The following is a 20,552-nucleotide window of genomic DNA, read 5'->3' on the forward strand; positions in this document are numbered from 1 at the left end:
GGAGTCAGTGGAGATTGGTTTGAGATAATGAGTTGAAAAATGCCTTTGCAAACTCCAGAAGACATCGTGTTCCTGAGTTACCATGGCAGAGCCTGCTACAAAGGGCCACCTACCCAATCATTCTATTTCTTTCACATTGCTCACATCAGCTAGCAAATAGCAACCAGCAAAGAGCTCAGAGCAAAACAAAACAATTATGGTAATTGTTTCTTGCTGCTTACAAATTTTCTCTCCCAAGACTGTAAAAGACCATGGTTCAGGATATTCACTCATAAACACAGAAGAAGTGAAAAGTATAGATTAAAAATGGGTCAGCATGAGCTAAACAGTGGAAAGTGATTTGATTTTACAGTCAACAGCAAAGAGCAGTAATGACCAAACTTGTGGGGGCAGAAGTGACCTTTTCTGAGGCCCCATCAGTATTTGTGCTTAGAGGTTCACAACTAGAATAGTCTGCTCAAATGGTCTGCTCAATTTCCCCAGGGATAGGGTCATGACAGGCCATATAGCGTTGTAAGTGTTTGGATCAAACCTGCTGGCTAACTCCTGGCAGAGTTCTGGGGACCATATGCAGTGGTGCCAGAGATTATAAACACAAGACAGCTGCATTGCAAGGCAAGCACCCTATCTGCTGTACTACCTCTCTAGTCACAAGCTCAAGAATTGTTTTTTTCCAGCTACATTCCATGGTACTTGGGTTACTCCTGGCTGAGCTCAGAAAGTATGCCTGGCAGGCCCAGGGCACCATATGGAATGCTGGGGATCGAGCCTGGGGTGGCAGCATGCAAGACAAACACTCTACCTGCTATGCTATCGCTCCAGCCCCTCAATAACTTTTTTTTTTTTTTAATTTTTGGTTTTTAGGCCACACCCAGTGATTCTCAAGGGTTACTCCTGGCGATGTGCTCAGAAATCACTCCTAGCTTGGGGGACCATATGGGATGCTAGGGGATCCAACCATGGTCCATCCGAGGTCAGCCTCGTGCAAGGGAAATGTCCTACCACTGAGCCACCACTCCGGTCCCTCAATAACTTTTTTTTTAAGGGGCTGGAGTGATAGAACAGTGCTAGGCCCTGGGTTCTGATCCCCAACTCTACAATAGCCCCTTTAAAATGGAAGTGGGGGCTGCAGAGTCTCTTGCATATTTCACCCCTGGGCCAGAGGGTTCTCTGGGCCGTGGCTTTGCCTAATGTGTTCTGTGGCACCTTTTTGCAGCAAAAGAAAAGTTGATGGAGAGGGGGAGTCCAAAGATTAGGCATTAGGGACACTGTAGGGGACAGTCTTAGTGCAGCTCCCTCACTTTGTGTGGCAGCCAGCTTGAGGTTCTGAGAAAGTTCATTGTCACATTTTGTTTTTGCTTTGGGGCCAAACCCGGTGGTGGGGATTCGGTATTACTCCTGGCTCTGCACTCAGAAATCAATCCTGGCAGGCTCAGGGACCATATGGGATGCTGGGGATTGAACCTGGGTCGGCCGCAAACATACAAGGCAAACATCTTACTGTGCTATCGCTCTAGCCCCTCATTGTCACATTTAACTCATTACCCCGTAGGAGCTATTATAGTTGTGGGGTGTGGTACAGAGCAGGTCAATGGCTATGGCACCCAATTCGTGCAACCATCCAGGTAAGGAGCAGAGTCCTGTAAGATCAGGGGGTAAATCCTGGGTTGAATGGGTGTGACACTTACTTGATAACACAAAGAGGGCTAGGAAAATGGCTCAGAGCTATACCCTAGCTCCAAATTCTGCCACTACATGATACTTCAAGCATACCCTCCCCAGCACTAAGCCTCAAGCCAGAAATAAAGAATGGCTGAGGAAACAGTATAGTAGGTGGGGCATCTGCTTTTTGTATGAAGCTGCTAGGTTTGATCGATAGCATTCCATATGGTCCCCTGAGCCTGCCAGGAGATTCTCTGAGTGCAGAGTCAGGAGTAACCCCTGAGAACTCCGAGCTCTCAGAGTTCTGAGACACAAAAAACAACACAAAAATGAAAGGAAAAATAATCGAGACTGATAAGGTCACAGCAAGAGAAAGATCTGGTGCTTCCACTTCGTTATTTTCACAGTAGTGTCCAGCCACCCATTTAGACTTGGGAATCCCCGAGAAAACTGCTCTCACTTCCAGGGGTTCAGCCCTATAGCTCTGTGGGTATTAGAAAGCAGATACCATCCAGCCAACTCAACAGCAGACAGACTTAGGTGAGACTGAAGTTCTGAGCTATCGAAGAGCGTACTTCCCCTCAAAGCTCTTTTAGTCTTATCACAGAACCGTCCCAGTTTAGTTGGAACACAAATTAAAAAATTTTGGTTTTTGGTTTTTGGGTCACACCCAGCAACGCTCAGGGGTCACTCCTGATTCTGCACTCAGAAACCAACTCCTGGCAGGCTCAGGGGACCATATGGGATGCCAGGATTTGAACCACTGACCTTCTGCATGCAAGGCAAATGCCCTACCTCCATGCTATCTCTCCGGCCCCTAAAAATTTTTTTTTATGTTGTATCACTGTCAAAAAGTTGTTGCTGGTTTGAGTTTCAGTCATACAAATTTCCAACACTTGTCCACTCACAAGTGTCCAATTTCTCCAGTCAATTTACTGTTTCCCATCTCCAATCTCCAACCCACCTGTCTCAATGTCAGACATGTTCTTTCTGTTTCCACTCATTTCCTTTTATATACCGTGAACACACGTTTTTATTGATCTAATTTGCCTGAAAAATATGCAAATGGTGTAGTCAGAGACCTGGGCCCATTTTCTCTGCCATGGAGTCCCTAAGGGGCCTGATAGAAAGTAGCAAGTAGCTAGGATCCCAGATGGAGGGGCTAAGACCCCCAGATGGAGGAGCTAAAATCCCAGACAAAGGAGTTAAGATCCCAGATGGAGGAGCTAAAACTCCAGAGGAAGGAGTTAAGATCCCAGCTGGAGGAGCTAAGACCCCTTAGAAGGAGAAGCTAAGACCCCAGATGGAGGATTGAAGATTGCTGCCTGCATTCAGCAAGACCCCAGGCCCTGGTTTTACATACTCACTCCACAAGCTCAGTGGGTGGACTAGTATTGTTTATACTAGTCTTGGCACTCTCAATACAGATTATGAAAGAGATTCACAATGACACAGTTGCTCCCATTCATTTTGAGCTAACAGTATTTCAGAAAGAACAGAAAAGGAAGGCTTCCTTACTTACCTCAAAGCAGATACCTATCAGGCTTTGAAAGCTTGGCATGAAGGATGCTTTGGAAGTAGAAAGCATTAGCATTTCTTCATCAGCATTGTATCTCCCTTGGGCCCAGCAGTGTACTTTTACAGAAGACAAATTAACTGAAGGCTTTTCTTTTATTACATCTAAAGAGCTCTACATAAACAAGTAACATTCAATAGGTAAACAATTTTTTTCCAATGCATGTAATAAATATTTTCACTTGGTACTTTATACAAACTGACATTGGTCTACTATACATTTTTAAAAGCCATTTACTGGTTTGGCATGCTATATGGAAATCCTAAGATAAAGTTTTAAGGCAATGAATCACAGATTTAAGTTCATGGAATTTATGGTAAATCTTATATCTGTTTATTTACATTTCCCCTTTGTTAAACAGTTAGCAGCAGCACACTCTGGGACCACCAGCTATTCCTGCTAGCTTTCTGAAATCTAAGCTTTGTATGTGTGTGTATGTGTGTTTTTTTGTTTTTTTTTTTTTTTTGGTTTTTGGGCCACACCCGGTGACGCTCAGGGGTTACTCCTGGCTATGCGCTCAGAAGTCGCTCCTGGCTTGGGGGACCATATGGGACGCCGGGGGATCGAACCGCGGTCCGTCTCCTAGGCTAGCGCAGGTAAGGCAGGCACCTTACCTCGAGCGCCACCGCCCGGCCCCGTGTATGTGTGTTTTAATTAAAAAAAAAAAAAACCCAACAACACAGTATTCAACATATATAGACAAAACAAAATTCTTACTAAATTAATTCCAAATGTGCTTTAAAGTCCTGAAGCTCTTAAAAAAAGTGTTATATGCATTTATAATGGAAACATTTTTTTAATAAAGGGTTTCCACAATTATTTTAAAATTGGGGTATATCTTCACTCACTTTCAGATGACCAAAAACAAAACAAAACAAAGAACTCTGCCAAGTAACCACATATTCAGAAGTGTCACTTCATTTTTCCCAAGTCAGTTATAATACTGAATTGTGACAAAGTCTATAAGAAAAGAAAAAGTTGAATGCTTAGCACAAACCATCCAAACAAAGCATGGCATGCTAGATTCATGTTGTTTCAGAAAGATGTGTGGAATAATGCCCATCAATTGAAACTTCAACCCAGTGAAAGCTGTGCTACCAACACTGTGCGTGCGTATACCTATACGCACTCACACACATCTATATAGAAATACAAACATCTGCCATGCCACCTTGTTTCAGAATTGAGAACTGCCATTTGTCCTTAGTCAGCTGTAGATGGTGGCAGGGGTAAGGGAGTGAGTGCGGGCTAAGAGCACATGTGCTTTTAACTTAGAAGAAATGAATGTGTTGTGTGACGATTAAATTTAAAGAGATCGTGCAAGTCTGCCTGGAAACCAATAGAGAGCTACCACTAATGCAACATTTAGGGATGCCAACAAAGGTGACAGACTCAAGAAGAGAATGAACTAAAACAAAAAGATAAATGACTGGTCAGTTTCTCCCATGGGGGACAGCCGTTAGGCAGAGAGATATGTTGTTTTGTTTTACTGGGGGAGGCACATCTGTACAGTACCTCTGAACATCATCAGGGTACAAACGATGATGTTTAGGAACATTCCTGACTCTGCACTCAGGAATTACTCCTGATGGTGCTCAGAGGACCAAATGGAATACCAGAGATCCAAGTCGAGTTGGTCAGATCCAATCAAGTGAGCAGGCAAGTGCCCTACCCCTTGTCCTAACACTCTGGCCCTTCGGTGGACATTTGTCTGTGTCCTTTCCTTAGACTGGTCGAATGCAGGGTACCCTCTCCAAACTGGGCTCCGGAAAGCAGAGGGATGGGCTCTCCACTAGATCATTCAAAGAGTTGGTAATTCAGCATCATAATCATACACAGTTATTGATCAGAATTTTGAGATCACTAGTAATTATGATGAAAAAGAAAAAAATTAATTCAAAGAAAACAGTTCTATTTTATCTTTTTTTTTTGTTTTTTGGGCCACATCCGGCGGCGCTCAGGGGTTACTCCTGGCTCTCTGCTCAGAAATTGCTCCTGGCAGGGACGGGGGACCAGATGGGATGCTGAGTTGGTCCTGGGTCGGCTGCTTGTAAGGCAAACGCCCTACTGCTGTGCTATCTCTCCGGTCCCTTCTATTTTATTTTTAGGTCGTTAATAGAAATGTTTTCTCTTACAGTGTGAGATAAGCAACTCCCCATGATTTATTTAATTCTATTCCAATCTGAATTTAGTCACAAATTAATATACTTATTAGATATTAGCCTAAGTTAGTACGGCAATGAAAGTTCTCAGTGTTTACTTACTATAACACCAAATTCATTAAAAGACTTAACTATTTCCTGTTTTAACCGACAATGGAAATTATTTTATTGCAAATTGTTTGGAAGTGACTAGTACTCAGCTGTCTCTGTGGAATACACATGCGTAGGGAAGACCATATAACTCACTGTCACTCACACACATTTTTCTATAAATACATATATATACACGCACACATATACATATCAACACCAACTTGTTTTTCAAAATTCAAGTTAACAATTTAGTGGCAGAGAGATGCTGTAAAAACATATTACTTTTAGATATCGCACACATGTGAGTTATTAATTTTATAATACAACTGAATATACAGTCATCTTGAATTCTACCTGGATGAAAGCAGGTCACTTTGTTACCATTGTAAGGTTTAAAAGCAATTTTACACACAAAGGTGGTCCATTATCAACTCTGAGAACATAAACAATTATGATATGAAACTCCAGTCTGGAAAATGGATAACCATCATAACTTTTCATCTTTTCTGTTACTTAAACCTGCTAAAATGCCCAATCCACCCAAAATTCTTATCTACACCTTCAAGCATTACCCGAAGAATGTAATTCCTCTGACAGGAATTTTGGAACACATGTAAGAACCATTATTCCTCCCCTTCGGCCTTCTGTCATCTCCTGGGAAAGTTCCAATATATTTATTTACATGCTCCATTACTAATAGAAACATCAAACTGATCCATGGGTTAAAACATAACAAAAATGGCTTTCCTATGTCATGCTTGTCTTGAAAGGCAAAACAAAAACAAAAACAAAACAAGATTTAGGCTCAAAACATAAGAGTACTCAGAACCAGAGTTAAAATGACTAAGGATTAAGCCCATTTTAATGTCAACTGTTGATCAGATAGTAGGAACTTTCCACAGATTAACATGTGTGGTGGGATGAACTTTCCAAACAGCCTTTATTTTAGGACAACTGACTTGTTTTTCTGGAGGTGACTCAACCTGTCAGCTGCACAGGACACCCAAACAGGGATTTCTAAGCTATGCATACTTCCTACTGGTACAGAGATCTGACATGAAAACTTGTTACCCTTTGGGCAACAAGAGTAGGTCTTCACAGACTTGGTTTCAATATGTAATACTGGCAGTCCAAATTAGGAATAAAGAACTAGACTAAAGTGTATTATTCACAGGTATGCTAAGCCTAATCCTTACCCAAAGAGCTTGACTCCAGTCTCTAAAACATATTCTTGGGGGGAAATCTAGCAAATAAGAGAGGATATATGTAATGGAGAACATGCAACTGTAAGAGTTCAAAGGATGCTTATAGGTAAATTCAAGACCTTCAAAGCACTTTGAGAAAAGCAAGCAACTGATTTATCAACTGAATGCAAACTCGGGGGAGAAGAAACAGGAAGGACAGAAAAATACAGACACGCACACGGAAAACACGCACGCTCACAAGCTATGTCCTGCAAATACAGAGGGGATGCTGTGGGACAGAGGAGATTCATAACTTAAGGCTGAATAAAATATGCACACACACCAACAGAATCCAAGGCTGTTCATTTTTAGAAAAAGGAAATTAAAACTATCCCCACCCCCTCCCCACAACAAAGAAAAGCCCACAATTTAAAACTTCATACATGCAATTCCTTTTTTGTTATTGCAAATAAAATAATGCCATTGAAGTAAAATAAAACCAAAACCATAGGACAAATGATGAAACAAACAAACAGAAAAATCTTCAGAATCCAGAAAAAATGAACTGAAGGTGGTTTGTGGGTATTTGTTTTTGTCTTTTTTTTCTTTTCTTTCCTTTTTTTGTTGTTTTTCCTCTTTTTTTTTTAAACAAGTGTTTTTTTTATCAGACAGGCAGTCTTAGATTTATATACAAAAGTAAAACTGAAAATATAGTTTTGTTCTCTGTACATTTCTTTTAATTTTTTCCCTAAAAAAAGGAAAAAAAAACACGCATGTATACTTCTCTAACAGAGTCAGAGCAAGCGCAGCTAAGTTCTCTTCTTTCTGCCAAGTTCTCTTCCTTTGGGGTGGGGTGGAATGGGGGCCGCAGTGCGGGTGTCAGTCCAAGGAGATGATGTCCGGGATGATGCCAAAGATGGACGCACTGTCTGCGCCGCTCCTGCTGGCCACCGTGTGGCTGTGGCCTTCCCGCAAGCTGTTGGATGACACGAGGCTGCTGTTGCTGCCGCTACTGCTGCCATTGGTGGCCGGCAAGGAGGTGCCGCCTCCTGCGCTCAACTGATCCAGAAACATCTGTGAGGAGGCATATGGGAAAAAGCGGGACGAGTGCAAGAGGTCTTGGTCATCCGAGACTGCTGCGGCTGCAGCAGCAAGAAGGGAGGTGTTATAATGCTGGGGAGGGGAAGAAGAAAAGACAAATTCATTCAGGAGGAGAGCATTTTCTCCAGCAAAGCCAAGCGCACCCACCACCCCCATCTGATACACTCCCAAGTGCTGCTGCTTCCAAGATATTCAATAAAGACAATGTGCAAAAACAAGTAGACTCCTTAGGGATCGGATCAATGATCTTGAGATAGTGAACTGGGGAAAGAGGTGAACTTTTTTGTTTTATACTTCTAAAAAGACAATAGACGGGCTGGAGAGATAGCAATGTGGTAGGGCATTTGCCTTGCACGCAGCCAACCCAGGATGGACGGTGGTTCAAATCCCGGTATCCCATATGGTCCCCCGAGCCAGCCAGAAGCGATTTCTGAGTGCAGAGCCAGGAGTAACCCTGAGCGCCTCCGGGTGTGACCCAAAAAAACAAAACAAAACAAAAAAATAAAGATACAATAGAGTCGCAGCTCTTAGTTGATATTCAGGCACAGCTAAAGCAAAAGTCTCTTCCCTCTCCTCTCCTTTCCATCTTTTCTTCTCTCTCCTCTCTCTTTCTTTCTCTGGTTACTCCAAGCTGTCCTTAGGTCTTATCGGGTCTCAGTCTGCCTCTGTGCTTGGGAATAATAACCCGTGGTGGTGCTTACGCCCAGCATGTAGTGTTGTGAATCAATCAAGACTTGGCTGTATATAAGGCAAGCATGTTATCCTCTGTTCCAGCTCAGATTATTGGGGGTGGGGCTTTTGGGGTCACACCCAGTGGCACTCAGGGCTTATTTTTGGCTGTGCACTCAGGAATCCCTTCTGGTGGGGTTTGGGACCACATGGATTTTTGGACATGGAACCCAGGTCAGCTGTAAGGCAAGCACCTTATTTGCTGCTACCACCTATCTCTCCAGCTCATTTAGAATTTTTTCTTTTGCTTTTTGGGTCACGTCCGGCAGTGCTCAGGGGTTACTCTTGTCTCTGCGCTCAGAAGTCATTCCTGACAGGCTCGGGAGACCAAGTGGGATGCTGGGATTAAAACAGAGGTCTGTCCTGTGTTGGCTGCGTTCAAGGCAAATGCCTTACTGCTGTGTTAAGGCTCCGGTCTTCCATTTGGAATTTCCTTTTTGGGGGGGGGGGGGTCACACCCAGCAACGCTCAGGGATTACTCCAGGCCCTATGCTCAGAGATAGCTCCTGGCAGGCTCGGGGGACCATATGGAATGCTGGGATTCGAACTACTGTCCTTCTGCATACAAGGCAAACGCTATACCTCTATGCTAGCTCTCTGACCCCCTATTTAGAATTTTCTAAAAAAAATCAATCATCTCCCCGCCCTAGCTACTACATATTATGCTTTAAGGTATTTTAATGTGCAAAGAAAAGTACAGTATTTTTAAAAATAACATACCTGATTGTCTCCTGATAAGAAAGGGAAGAAATCTAATCCTGTGGAGGAAGAAGTTACTTTAGTTTTGGAAAAATAAACCCACTCCCAAATGTCCAACATATAAAAAGTGTAAATATTAAATATTAATGTTAAACATCCTTAGAATTATATGAAAACAAGAGAAATGGCCTTGAACTTTCTCCCATCTCCAGATTCCTTCTGGTGGACCAGGTCCTGTAATCCTGCCACTGGTGGGAGCAGAGAAATCACTGAACACTATTCACAGAGTACTTTCACAGACACCCCTGAAACGACCTTTATAGCTATTCTAATTTACTTCTCACTGGCACCTCAAGAAGTTTGTCATTATCTGTTGGCCTTACGTTGTACATAAGAGGACTAAAAGTTGAAAAAGTCGAGTTATAGCACCGATTTTCTTCCTGGCTTCAAGCCTGGGAGCGCCCAGGGTATCTGATTAATGGAGTGGTAGCCACAACAAAAGCAGCATGCTACTCTGATCCCTGGCTGTCCTTACCACCCACAATTCACTTTTTTTTTTTTTTTTTGCCAGGGGGTGGGGGTGATGCTCAAGATTTACTACTGGCTCTGTACTCAGTAATGAATTACTCCTAGTGGTGCCAGGAGACCATACGGGCTACTAGAGATTGAACCTGGGCAGGCCTCATGGGAGGCAAACACCCTCCCTGTTGTGCTACTGCTCTTGCCCCTCCCATTCATATTCTTTTCCAGGTCACCCCACGAGGTGTGTGACAAAGAGTAAACAGATCAACATTAATAAATTCCTCACTACAACAACTAAACTTGGGAAATCAACCAGCAGGTACAGGGAACATGAAAGCAATGGAAATGCCCTTGGCGACACATTCGCTTCTCTGCCAGAAAGACGAACACAAGACCCTGCCTGCTGTGGCTTTTAATAGTGGGGTTTGGCCGTGGGCTAAGTGAGGAATGGGGTCAGTAGCATTGTCCAAGAGTGGTCACTAACCACACCATGTGGCTACTTACATTTGCCATAATTAAGGAAAACAGAAAACTCACTTCTCTAATCATACCAGCCACATTTCAAATGTTTGTGTGGTTGGTTATTGGCTACTCTCCTCACCAGTAGAGATTCGGTATTATTTTTCCTCATGACAGACAATTCCGCTGGACAGAATTAAAATAAGGTTTTCATAATAAGCTCTAAGAAGTCATAAAGCTATTCTTATTTGCTAATAACCCTGAGTTTTCAGGAAGTGGAGGAATACAGAGAAAATTCCATCTTATGTTCTATCAAATTTCCTACAATGAGTACACTTGCTTTTGTTGTTGTTCACCATTGCTCACATGCAGTGGTGCTCAGGGCTCACTTCTGGATCTATAGTCACTCCTGAAGGTGCTTGGGGATTGTATGGAGTGCTGGGGACAGAACCCAGGTTGGCAAACATCTTACTTGCAGTACCATCTCTCTGGCCCAAACTTTTTATTTTTGTAAAAAGAAAGATCCTTAAATGGTAAGTGATATGAATAAAACAAAAATTATTCCATGGCAGCTACATGAGGACAAATAAGAAAATAATTTCTTCAATTTCTTTGCAATGACGGAAGGAATCCAGGTTTGACATATGCGCTACTGCCGGACCACATATAAACCTGGCTCCCAAAAAATCTATGCGAGTGATTAGGCCCACTGGAAAAATAGTTAAAACTTACCCATGCCTCAATTTAGAATCACAAGTATTCTACAGAACAGTTACTGTTGCACAACATTAGGATAAGCACAAAAGAACAGGTCTGGAAGTAGTGAAATGTGGCCATTCAATACCTCTACCTGTAGTCAGTCTACCTTAAGCTCATAAACCTAGTCCACAATGAACTAGTTTTCCCACTGGTGATAGACAAAGAACTGATTCTGTTCTCACTTAAGATCATTCGTCTCCCAGTTCCCACATTCCAGATCTTATCGCTGCTTCCTTAGATTCACCCAGACGAAGCCCACGCAGATCCAAGACCCCACGATGACTCACCTTGTAGGTCATAAGGCATGGGTGTCATGTGGAATGGGTGCCTGTAGTCCTGGATGAGGGAGGTGTTGATATAGCTTGTGTCCACAGCAGGGAGGCTGGGGGTGCGGGACACTGGAGACGCTTGATGTGGAAGACTCAATATACTGCAAGAAGGAAAAGGTGACAGGGTCTCAATGAGGCACATGAACTTCTAAAATTAACAAAAGGACTAGGCCTCAAAATGCGCTCCAAGTTTTGCTTCTGGAAATAAAACGAAGACAAGCAAAACAAATTTAGAAATAATTTGTATACTTCATAGCATTCCTCAGAGGCTATCAGGAGAGATAGATGGACGGATAGATGGATGTAATGATGTCTCACATGCACAAATGATAAGCTAAGGCATATTATTACCAACGTGTTCAAAATGTTTGGAGGGAGAAGGCAAGGCCAAGCCACTTCCCTAGAAGATGACTGAACGCTTCCTAAGCAGATGCCATTCTAAAAATAGTAAAAATCCAAGCAGTGGGAATAACGGCTAGCAAAACATATAAGTAGGTACTTGCAAAAAAAAACAAACAAAAAAAAACACACACACACACACACACAAAAACAAAGAAGAATAAACACAAAGCATACACACAACTGGGGGGCTGGAACAACCTGGGAGTTAGAAGCTAACAGATGGCTCCCAGACTTGTATGCTTTGTAAAGTAAAAAAAAAAAAAAAAAAAAAAAAAAGGTCTTGTTGATCTTTATCCAGTGCCTGTGTCCAGCATAGTAAAGTAACATTGTTTGCATAAAGGCCTATTGAGTAAAGGCAGGAAACAAGACCATATGCAAAGAAGGAGGTGGTAGGATTTTTTTTTTAGTTGAGGGGAAGTTTGGGGCCACACCCAGCAGTGCTCAGGGGTTATTCTGGGCTCTACTTTCAGAAATTTCTCCTGGCAGGCTAGGGAGATCATATGGGATACAGGGGATCAAACCTGGGTCGGTCGCATGCAAGGAAAACGACATAGAAGAGAATGGGCAAAACCTGCTGTGCTATATCTATAGCTCCAGCCCAGAGGTAGTAGAATTTTTAAAGGGAGAACAATAAAAGGTAGTGGGGGAAAGATGAACTCTCAAAGAACCAAGAGAAAAGTTTAACTAGAATAGACCTAATTTTTTAAATTTTATTTATTCTTTTTGTTTTGATGTTTTTGGGCCACACATGGTGTTGCCTGCGAGTTGCTCCTAGCTCAGAATCCTGGGTTGTTCCCAGAAATACTCAAGAGACCAGGTGGATCCAGGCTCCTGCATGTAAAGCATACACTCTCGAGTCCTTGGAGATCTCTCCCACTCTAAATCTTTCATTAGTACTATTTTTAAAATTTTTTTTTGTGGGGGGAGGCACCTCCCAAATGGTGCTCCGGGACCCTCCAGGGCAACACCCAGGGATACTTGGAGGGCCTGGGGACCATATGTAATACCAAGGTTTGACCCAGGGTTATGGCCATAGCTGATGCTAGGCAAGAGCCTTAACAACTATACTATTTGTCTGGCCCTCTAGCTTCTCTTTTATTCTTAACCAAAAGGGAAGCAGCAAGGAGAGGAGAAAAAGACAAGAATCAAGATGTTTTTAAGGCCTGGACACAGTGGTAGGGCATTTGCCTTGCATGTGGCCAATCCTGGATGGACCCTGGTTCCATTTCCAGCATCCCATATGGTTCCCCGAGCCTGCCAGAAGCAATTTCTGAGTGCAGAGCCAGGTGTGGCCCCCCAAAATAACCCAAAATGGGTTTGACACGCCTATCACGCAAGAAACTTTAATTTACATTATATTACAGAAAATAAAGGGAAGGGATGATGAAGCTGTCTTTTGCTTTTAAATTTTCATGTAGAGAACTTAGAATATTGAGATACAATTTTCAGTGGTAACAATACATCAAAAGATGCTAGGGTTAGATGTCCAAGAATAGACTTCCAGTTAAAATCACCACATTTTTATGAATGGGATATGAAGCATAAAAAACACTCAACCACCTCATAAATTTTTTCACCTAATGGAAGCTTAATTAAACCTCAGATCTATAAAAAGTGCCATTTTCCATTAGCTGTCTCTTCTGACAATGCCTAAGGGATTACAAAAAGAAAGCTACTGGAACGCTAGCCTCTAAAAATCATCTTGGTATACCAAACAGCAAACAAAATTTCCAAATGATTATTAAACTTTCAGTAGCTCAAATCCTTTTAATTCCTCTTCTTTCAATTTCGTGATGATATTCCAAAACTGTGCCTCCATGTCTATACTGTATAACAAATATATAAGCTGGATTTAGGTTTCTATCCACTGACTACTGAATATGATGTTTCCTTTCCAATAAAGTAATAAACTTTGAGATTGCTTGTTTTTATCTGAAACAAAGATCTGGCATTTTCCTATACTATATCTGGGTTCAATTAGCCACTACGAAGATCAGGAAGTACTTAATACATCTAATTTAATTTTATAAACATAACACACATTTTTTCTTTTGTTTGAGAAATAGCAAAATAAATATTTAAAGAACTTTTAGGGCTGGAGAAATCGTACAGCGGGTAAGGCACTCACTTTGCACAAAACTGACTCATTTTAACCCTTGGTATCTCATATTGTCCCTCAAGCCATGACAGAATAATTTCAGAGTGCAGAGCCAGTAGTAACCACTGAGCATTGCTGGGTATGGCTCCAAAACAAACAACAACAACTCCCCCCACCCCCAAGCACAGGAACTTTTTATTTCTCAACACTTCAAGTTTCTTTCAAGGAAAAAGTATGATCTGACAGTGAGATAACTGCATAGGATTCATATAGATGACTAATATTAACCTTCTAATGAATAAATCAGGGAGAAAATAGGTCAGCAGATGCTCCACCAAAGAGACATACAAACCACCAACTGGCATAAGAGAAAATTTGTATCATCACTATCAAGGAAATACAAATCAAAACAACAATGAGATATCATCATCTCAATTAGTGAGAATGGCTTTTATCATAAAGGCCAGAAACAACCAGAGCAAGTGGGAGGGGAGTGGATAAGGAACCTGCATCCACTCTTGTGGAAGTGTAAATTGATTTAGGCTCTTTGGCAACAGTGAGCAGATGTCTCCCAAAATTAAAACGACCGCATTATCCCGCAGTTCCACTTATAGGTACCGGTACCTACCCAAAGACACAAAAACACAAGTTCAAAATGATGTGTAAAATTATGTGTACAGCACTGCTCCTTACAGTAATGGGACACATCCCAGGTGTTTGACAGATGAGTGAACAAAGTGGAACACTACTTAAGAGAAGAAGAAGATAAAGCCTTATAGTTTGCTGGAATACGGAGGGAACTGAAGGGGTCATGTTGCACAAAGTCGGAGAAAGACAAATACCAAATGATCTCACGCTCAGTAGGATATAAAGAAGCAAAGCTAAAAGCAGAGACAATGTTCCATGGCAACAGATATAGAAGCCCTGATGACTCAACTCGATGTCCTAGAAGGGAAGAAAGGACACTGGCATTTGGGTGATGGCCAAGGCACAGAACACAGCAATCCTAAGCAACACTCTTGTGAACCAATGTTAGCACAAGTTAAAAGCAAAAGGACATACAACAGGAAATAAAACAGTAAAGTGGAACTAGTGCTGAAATACTCATAAAATTTAGTGGCTTTTAGGGTTTTTTTGTTTTTGGGTCATACCCGGCAGTGCTCAGGGGTTACTCCAGGCTCTGTGCTCAAAAATCCCTCCTGGCAGGCTTGCAGGACCATATGGGATGCCAAGAATCAAACTCAGGTCTGTCCTGGGTTGGCAGTGTTCAAGGCAAATGCCCTACCACTGTGCTATTACTCTAGCCCCAAATTTAATGTTCTAACCTCATCGCCACGAGTGCCTTGATGACTCGGGGGCTTGCAAACTGAGTACAGTGTGCCGCCAAAATCTCACTGGGCACGTGGGAGAGAACTCATGCTGCAAATCAAGGGTTCAGCTACTGAGCTACCTCCTCAGGTCCTAATAGTCATTTTGTTTAGAATAATGATTTTAATGGCTAGATATGTCTAATTTCAGAGTCTTTACTCCTCTTTGTGAGCTAAGATAAAGCAGGGTGAAAACATGAGCCCGTGGAATATAATATTTTAGACTCTTCTGGTTCTGAAAGGAGCCTCTGACCATCGTTCCTTCACTGCTGCCATCTTGTTTTCCACAAATACACAAATATATAATCACAAATATACTCAGGTATATATTCTAATTTCTTGGTCTTTGCTTTTGGGTCATACACAGTGGTCCTTAGTGTTTACTCCTGGCTCGGTCTGTGCTCAACGATCACTCCCGGCAGGGCTCGAGAGAACACACAGGCCACGTGCAAGGCAAGCACCTCACCTGGTGACCTCTCTCTAGCCCCGATATCTTGTATTCTTAAGGTACAGAGAGGCCACCAGGGTTGCCTACACCAGGAGAAGTCTGAAGGAAAAGTACAAACAAAGTGGTGCCCGAGAGCAAACTCAGGGCCCCCGATAGCAAACTCAGGGCCGGCATGCCAGGCATATGCTTTACCACTTGAGCAATCCCTGTGGCCTCAGGTGTTTAAATTTTAAAGAAAATCAAATCTGAAAATGCTATGACTGCAAGAGGGGAAACTACTTGCTGTTGGTGTAGTATTTTACTTCCTACAGACTGAAATGACCAACAATATGGTTCTCTGGACTTTGTTTCTCATACTTTTCTTCATCTGGGTTCTATGCTGAAAGGAGATTTTTGTTGTTGTCATCTCTGGGCCATACGTGGCAGTGCTCAAGACTTACTCCTGGCTCCGTGCTCAGGGATCATTCCTTGTGGATACAGGAACCAGATGGTATATTGGAGATGGAACTGGGTCAGTGGCATGTGCAGCAAGTACCCTACCTACTGCACTACTGCTCCACCCCTGGAAAAAGATTATTTAGAATAACCTCTATTCAGTCACATCAAGACATATAATTCCCACACCTAGAAGGAGGGAAAGTCTATTACTAGATTTACCTTTAGTATGGTATAACTGTGCCTTGATGAAGCAGTTTTTTTGCTAAGAATCTTGGACGTGTCTCATCATGCCAACAGTCTGCCTAAGAGCCCCACTAAACTCAGCTGCCATTTTGGTTTAGTTTAGTTTAGTTTAGTTTAGTTTTTAGGACACAAGCCGAAATGCTCCTTATTCTTAGCTCTATGGTCAGGAATTACTCCTGGTGTCACTTGAGGCATCCAATGGGATTGAATCCAGGGTGTCTCCATGTAAGGCAAATACCCTATCTTCTGTACCATTGTTCTAGCTCCATAGCTATTTTGTTTTTTATTTTATTTTATTTTATTTATTTATTTTTGGTTTTTGGGTCACACCCAGCAGTGCTCAGGGGGCCATATGGGGCGCCGGAATTCGAACCAATGACCTTCTGCATGAAAGGCAAACGCCTCACCTCCATGCTATCTCTCCGGCCCCTCTATTTTGTTTTTTAAACCATCCCCTATACCAGGGGTCCTCAAACTTTTTAAATGGGGCCAGTTCACTGTCCCACAGACCATTGGAGGGTCTGACTATAGTAAAAACAAAACTTATGAACGAATTCTTATGCACACTGCATATATCTTATTTTGCAATGAAGAAACAAAACAGATACAAATACAATATGTGGCCCGTGGGTCATAGTTTGAGGGCCTACACTATGTTAAGTGGATGGGAGAGTATTTGCTCACTTTGTAGCTCCCATAGAGAAGACAACAGTGTTTCAGGAATTCAGTAGTCAGCATAATCATTAGTGATCTGACACTAATGGGGAATGTGGGAAACCACTGCAGTTTTTATGATGAATATGCCTGTCATCTCAGACTTCTTTTTCCAGCAGCCACATACATCCCTCTTAACAACCTATCCCTTCAGGATTAACAAAACCTGAGAAAAATAGCAATCCTTAAGAATCGCTATATTTGACAAATCTTTTCATTCTATTTGCAAAATTGTCTTTCACAGCACCTGTCTTTGAAGGGCTTACCCTTTATTACTCAGTGGTGAGGTGGGTGACAGAGAAGGACATGTCCTCTTGGCAGATGGCTCCTCCTCCTCTTCATCAGATGAGCTGTCGATGGTGAGGTCAATCACTTCGACTTTCTTATTTTTATTTGAGGACTGGTGATGAGAAGTGACCTGGTGCTCCAATGTGGAACTTAAACACCCTGTGTGGAATGAGGAAAATGTAAACTATGAAACCAGCATCAAACCCGTTCTCAGCAGGTTTTGATGATTTAGTATTGGTTGTGAAGGGATCTCTTTTCCTAAAAAAAGGCAAAAGTCTAGGAGCTAGAGAGAGAGCACAGCGGTAGGGCATTTGCCTTGCAAGCAGCCAACCCAGGATGGTCCTGGGTTCAATTCCCAGCATCCCATATGATCCACCAAACTGCCACGAGCGATTTCTGAGTGCAAAGCTATGAGTAACTCCTGAGCGCTAATGGTATGGCCCCAAAACCAAAAAAAAAAAAGTCTGAAATAGAACAAATGACACTCATAATAAAACTAGCTTGAAGGTAGAGAATGACAATACCTGACACACTTGGTAACATTTAAAAAAAAAAGTCATTGTCCTACCAGCAAAAAATAAATAAATTAAGAGACGAAAAAGAGAATGGCCAAATAAAGAAATGTTTACACATCTGTACAAAACTTGTTAAAAATTCAAAAACTTGTCTTCACAAATGACTTACGAGATAATGATGCTCTGAAATCTTATACGAGAAAAATGTTAAGAGTGGAGCAAAACAGTGAATTTGAAGTAAGGCTTCTACTTCTGAAAATGTAATGGATAGTTTAAAATGTGCTACAGAACTGTTCATAAGCTGCAAAGTACTTTTTGAACTAAAATTTTTATTTCAACAATGAAAAAAGGTTTTTACAACAGCAGGATCTTGCCATACCTTGTAGGAAAACTAACACTCACCGTCAACTCCATTGTAAGAGGCAGAAACTTCCTGCACTTCCTTTTTTGATCTCATTGGTGCCCATGAGCCATCTTCCTTAAACTGTATTTCATCACAATCTGTACAGTATTTTAGGATTTCCATGAACAAGCTATAAAAAACAATTTGTGTTCTTTGAATATCAAACTCTTAATAAAAAAATTCAGACTTTCTATGCTTTATTCAGATATACGTGAGAAGAACAGTAACATTACCTTTATTCTCAAAACTAAGGGTTCAATAGGCAAAGTTTAAATTCTTGGGACTGGAGAGATAATAGAGCTTTCTTTGCATGCAGCCAACCCAGGCCCAATCCTTGGTACCCATATGGTTCCCTGAGCCTACCAAGAGTGATCCCTGAGTAGAGAGTCAGAAGTAAACCATGAGCATTGCTTATGGCGGCTCAATAACAAACAAACAAAAGTTAAGTTCTGATTCTCACGTAAGGAGAGAGACCATGTAAGCATGAAAACTGAGGTTTCCAAAAATGTTCAATAATAGGGGAAAACTAGCAACCAGGAAAACTCTGCCATTAAATATGATCCTGTCTCAATTACCTCAGAAAGGTGACAAGAAGGAAATTTTTCTTTTTTACATATTATGTTTATAAGGTCCAATATTTTATGTAATAAAATAAGCATATATATGCAAGTATTGTCTCCTTGATAAATATGTTTTGAAATGTGCAAATGGCCAAATATTTGGTTAGAATGTTAAGTGAAATTGAAAGAAAAAAATATATATATCAATTTGGAGGGTCCAAGAGAGAGTCAATGGATTTAGTGCATGCTCCACACAGTGGAGGATCAGGCTAGATTTCTAAATCTGCATGGCCCTTTCTTCACAGCACTTCCAGACGTCACCCTCTCAAGCACAGGCAGTATCTGAGCATCACAGGGTATTGTCACAATCCCACAAAGAAAATATCAAAGGCCAAAAAGATAACACAATGGGGTGGGGGGTGGGGGGTGCAGTGCTTGCTTTCCATGTGACTGACCCAGATTTGATCCCTGACATCCCAGATGGTCTCCCAAGGCTCCTAAGCACTGCCAATAGTAATTTCTGAGCAGAGCTGAGAGCAAAGTCTGAGTGTGTCTCCTCTCAAAAAGAGACAGCAAAACAGACTAAGTACAAGCTTTGCATGAGGTACACCTAGTTGAATCTCAGATACTGCATACCTCTGCCCCTCCCCGCGTGTTCCCTCTGTGCCCGAAGGGTCCCTCCAAGATATTAATACTATAAAATCACAATTATGTTAATCAGAAAATGACATACCAGAAGCACTTTCCAACTTTTTCTAAATGTGTGCATTTGGCTTTAATAAGAAGAAAAATCCCACTTGTAGGGCATCTAAAGAGCTGGTAAAAAGTTATTATTCAATTATAATCAATCAGTGAGTTATAATTAACATGTAGATAAATATATGTATTTAATATTAAAACAATTTTATTAATAAAATAATCAGTGGTTATAAAATAATTATAATTAATAAAATTTTTGTTTGAAAATTAAATATAAAATATGTAAAAAGCATGTCTACTTTCTTCTCCCCTGAGTAGTCTGCTATATTTTAAGCTCCGTGTTATTGTATCTGTACTGCTAAATGCGTCCCATTCCTTTATCCACCTCCGTCTTCAATATGTTCTCCAACACTTGTAACGTTGCCTAAGAATTTGCTAGCGAGAACATGAAGTATCAAGATACTCCCTGTCATAATTTTTCCTTGTTCAATGGCAAAAGGAATGAGGGTGAATGAGGCAAGAGAATAGGGGAGTGGGAGGAATACCCCCCTCGGTGTGGTGAGACACAAGAAACAGTGCAGATGTCCAATGGTGCTGCTCAGTGTACTTATCAGCTTTAGAAACACCAGAGGCGAGGAATGTGCATGACTAAGCAGGGGGAAATCTCCCAAATTAGGAGAAAGTCCTATTTGGGGGAAGCTTCAGTTTGATTGAAGATTAAAGTTTTTTTTCTCCTCTTTTCTTAAAAAAAAAATTGGGGTAGGGGAGGTCACAACCAGCAGTAAAGGGGACCAAGCAGTGTCAGGGATCTACCCAGGCCACCTGCACAGTCCTGAGTCATCTCTCTGGCCCCTCTACTCTACTCTTTCTTTAAATTAGCCTGTGTATCCAGGTATAACTATAGAAACACAGAATGCTCAGGAACACCGGTGCCTTAAATGGTAAATGTCAGGTGTAGCTGAGAGTAGCATACATTTTTAAAAACAAGGGCATCAAACTAAATGGGGGAAATGTTCATAATTTCAACAACTAATTTAGAAAAAACTCCACTAATTTCTGGAACTATAAAATTATAGCTCAAACACTAATGGCATACTATTGT

General features: G+C 41.6%; 1 protein-coding gene across 2 annotated transcripts in view; it reads right to left on the minus strand.

Moving 5' to 3' along the window:
- Nucleotides 1–5,534: 5,534 nt before the first annotated feature.
- Nucleotides 5,535–20,552, minus strand: part of PIAS1 (protein inhibitor of activated STAT 1) — a 146,536-nt gene continuing 131,518 nt past the window's right edge. For both annotated transcript variants that reach the window (XM_049777847.1, XM_049777848.1), the window contains exons 10-14: nt 18,191–18,321; nt 17,252–17,432; nt 11,234–11,376; nt 9,228–9,265; nt 5,535–7,850 (exon numbers count right to left, since the gene is read on the minus strand). In XM_049777847.1, coding sequence (XP_049633804.1) covers nt 7,557–7,850; nt 9,228–9,265; nt 11,234–11,376; nt 17,252–17,432; nt 18,191–18,321 — 787 coding nt within the window. In that variant the 3' untranslated portion in view covers nt 5,535–7,556. The remainder of the gene's footprint in view (nt 7,851–9,227; nt 9,266–11,233; nt 11,377–17,251; nt 17,433–18,190; nt 18,322–20,552) is intronic.

This window comes from Suncus etruscus, chromosome 1 (assembly GCF_024139225.1).
Source record: "Suncus etruscus isolate mSunEtr1 chromosome 1, mSunEtr1.pri.cur, whole genome shotgun sequence".
Lineage (NCBI taxonomy): Eukaryota > Metazoa > Chordata > Mammalia > Eulipotyphla > Soricidae > Suncus > Suncus etruscus.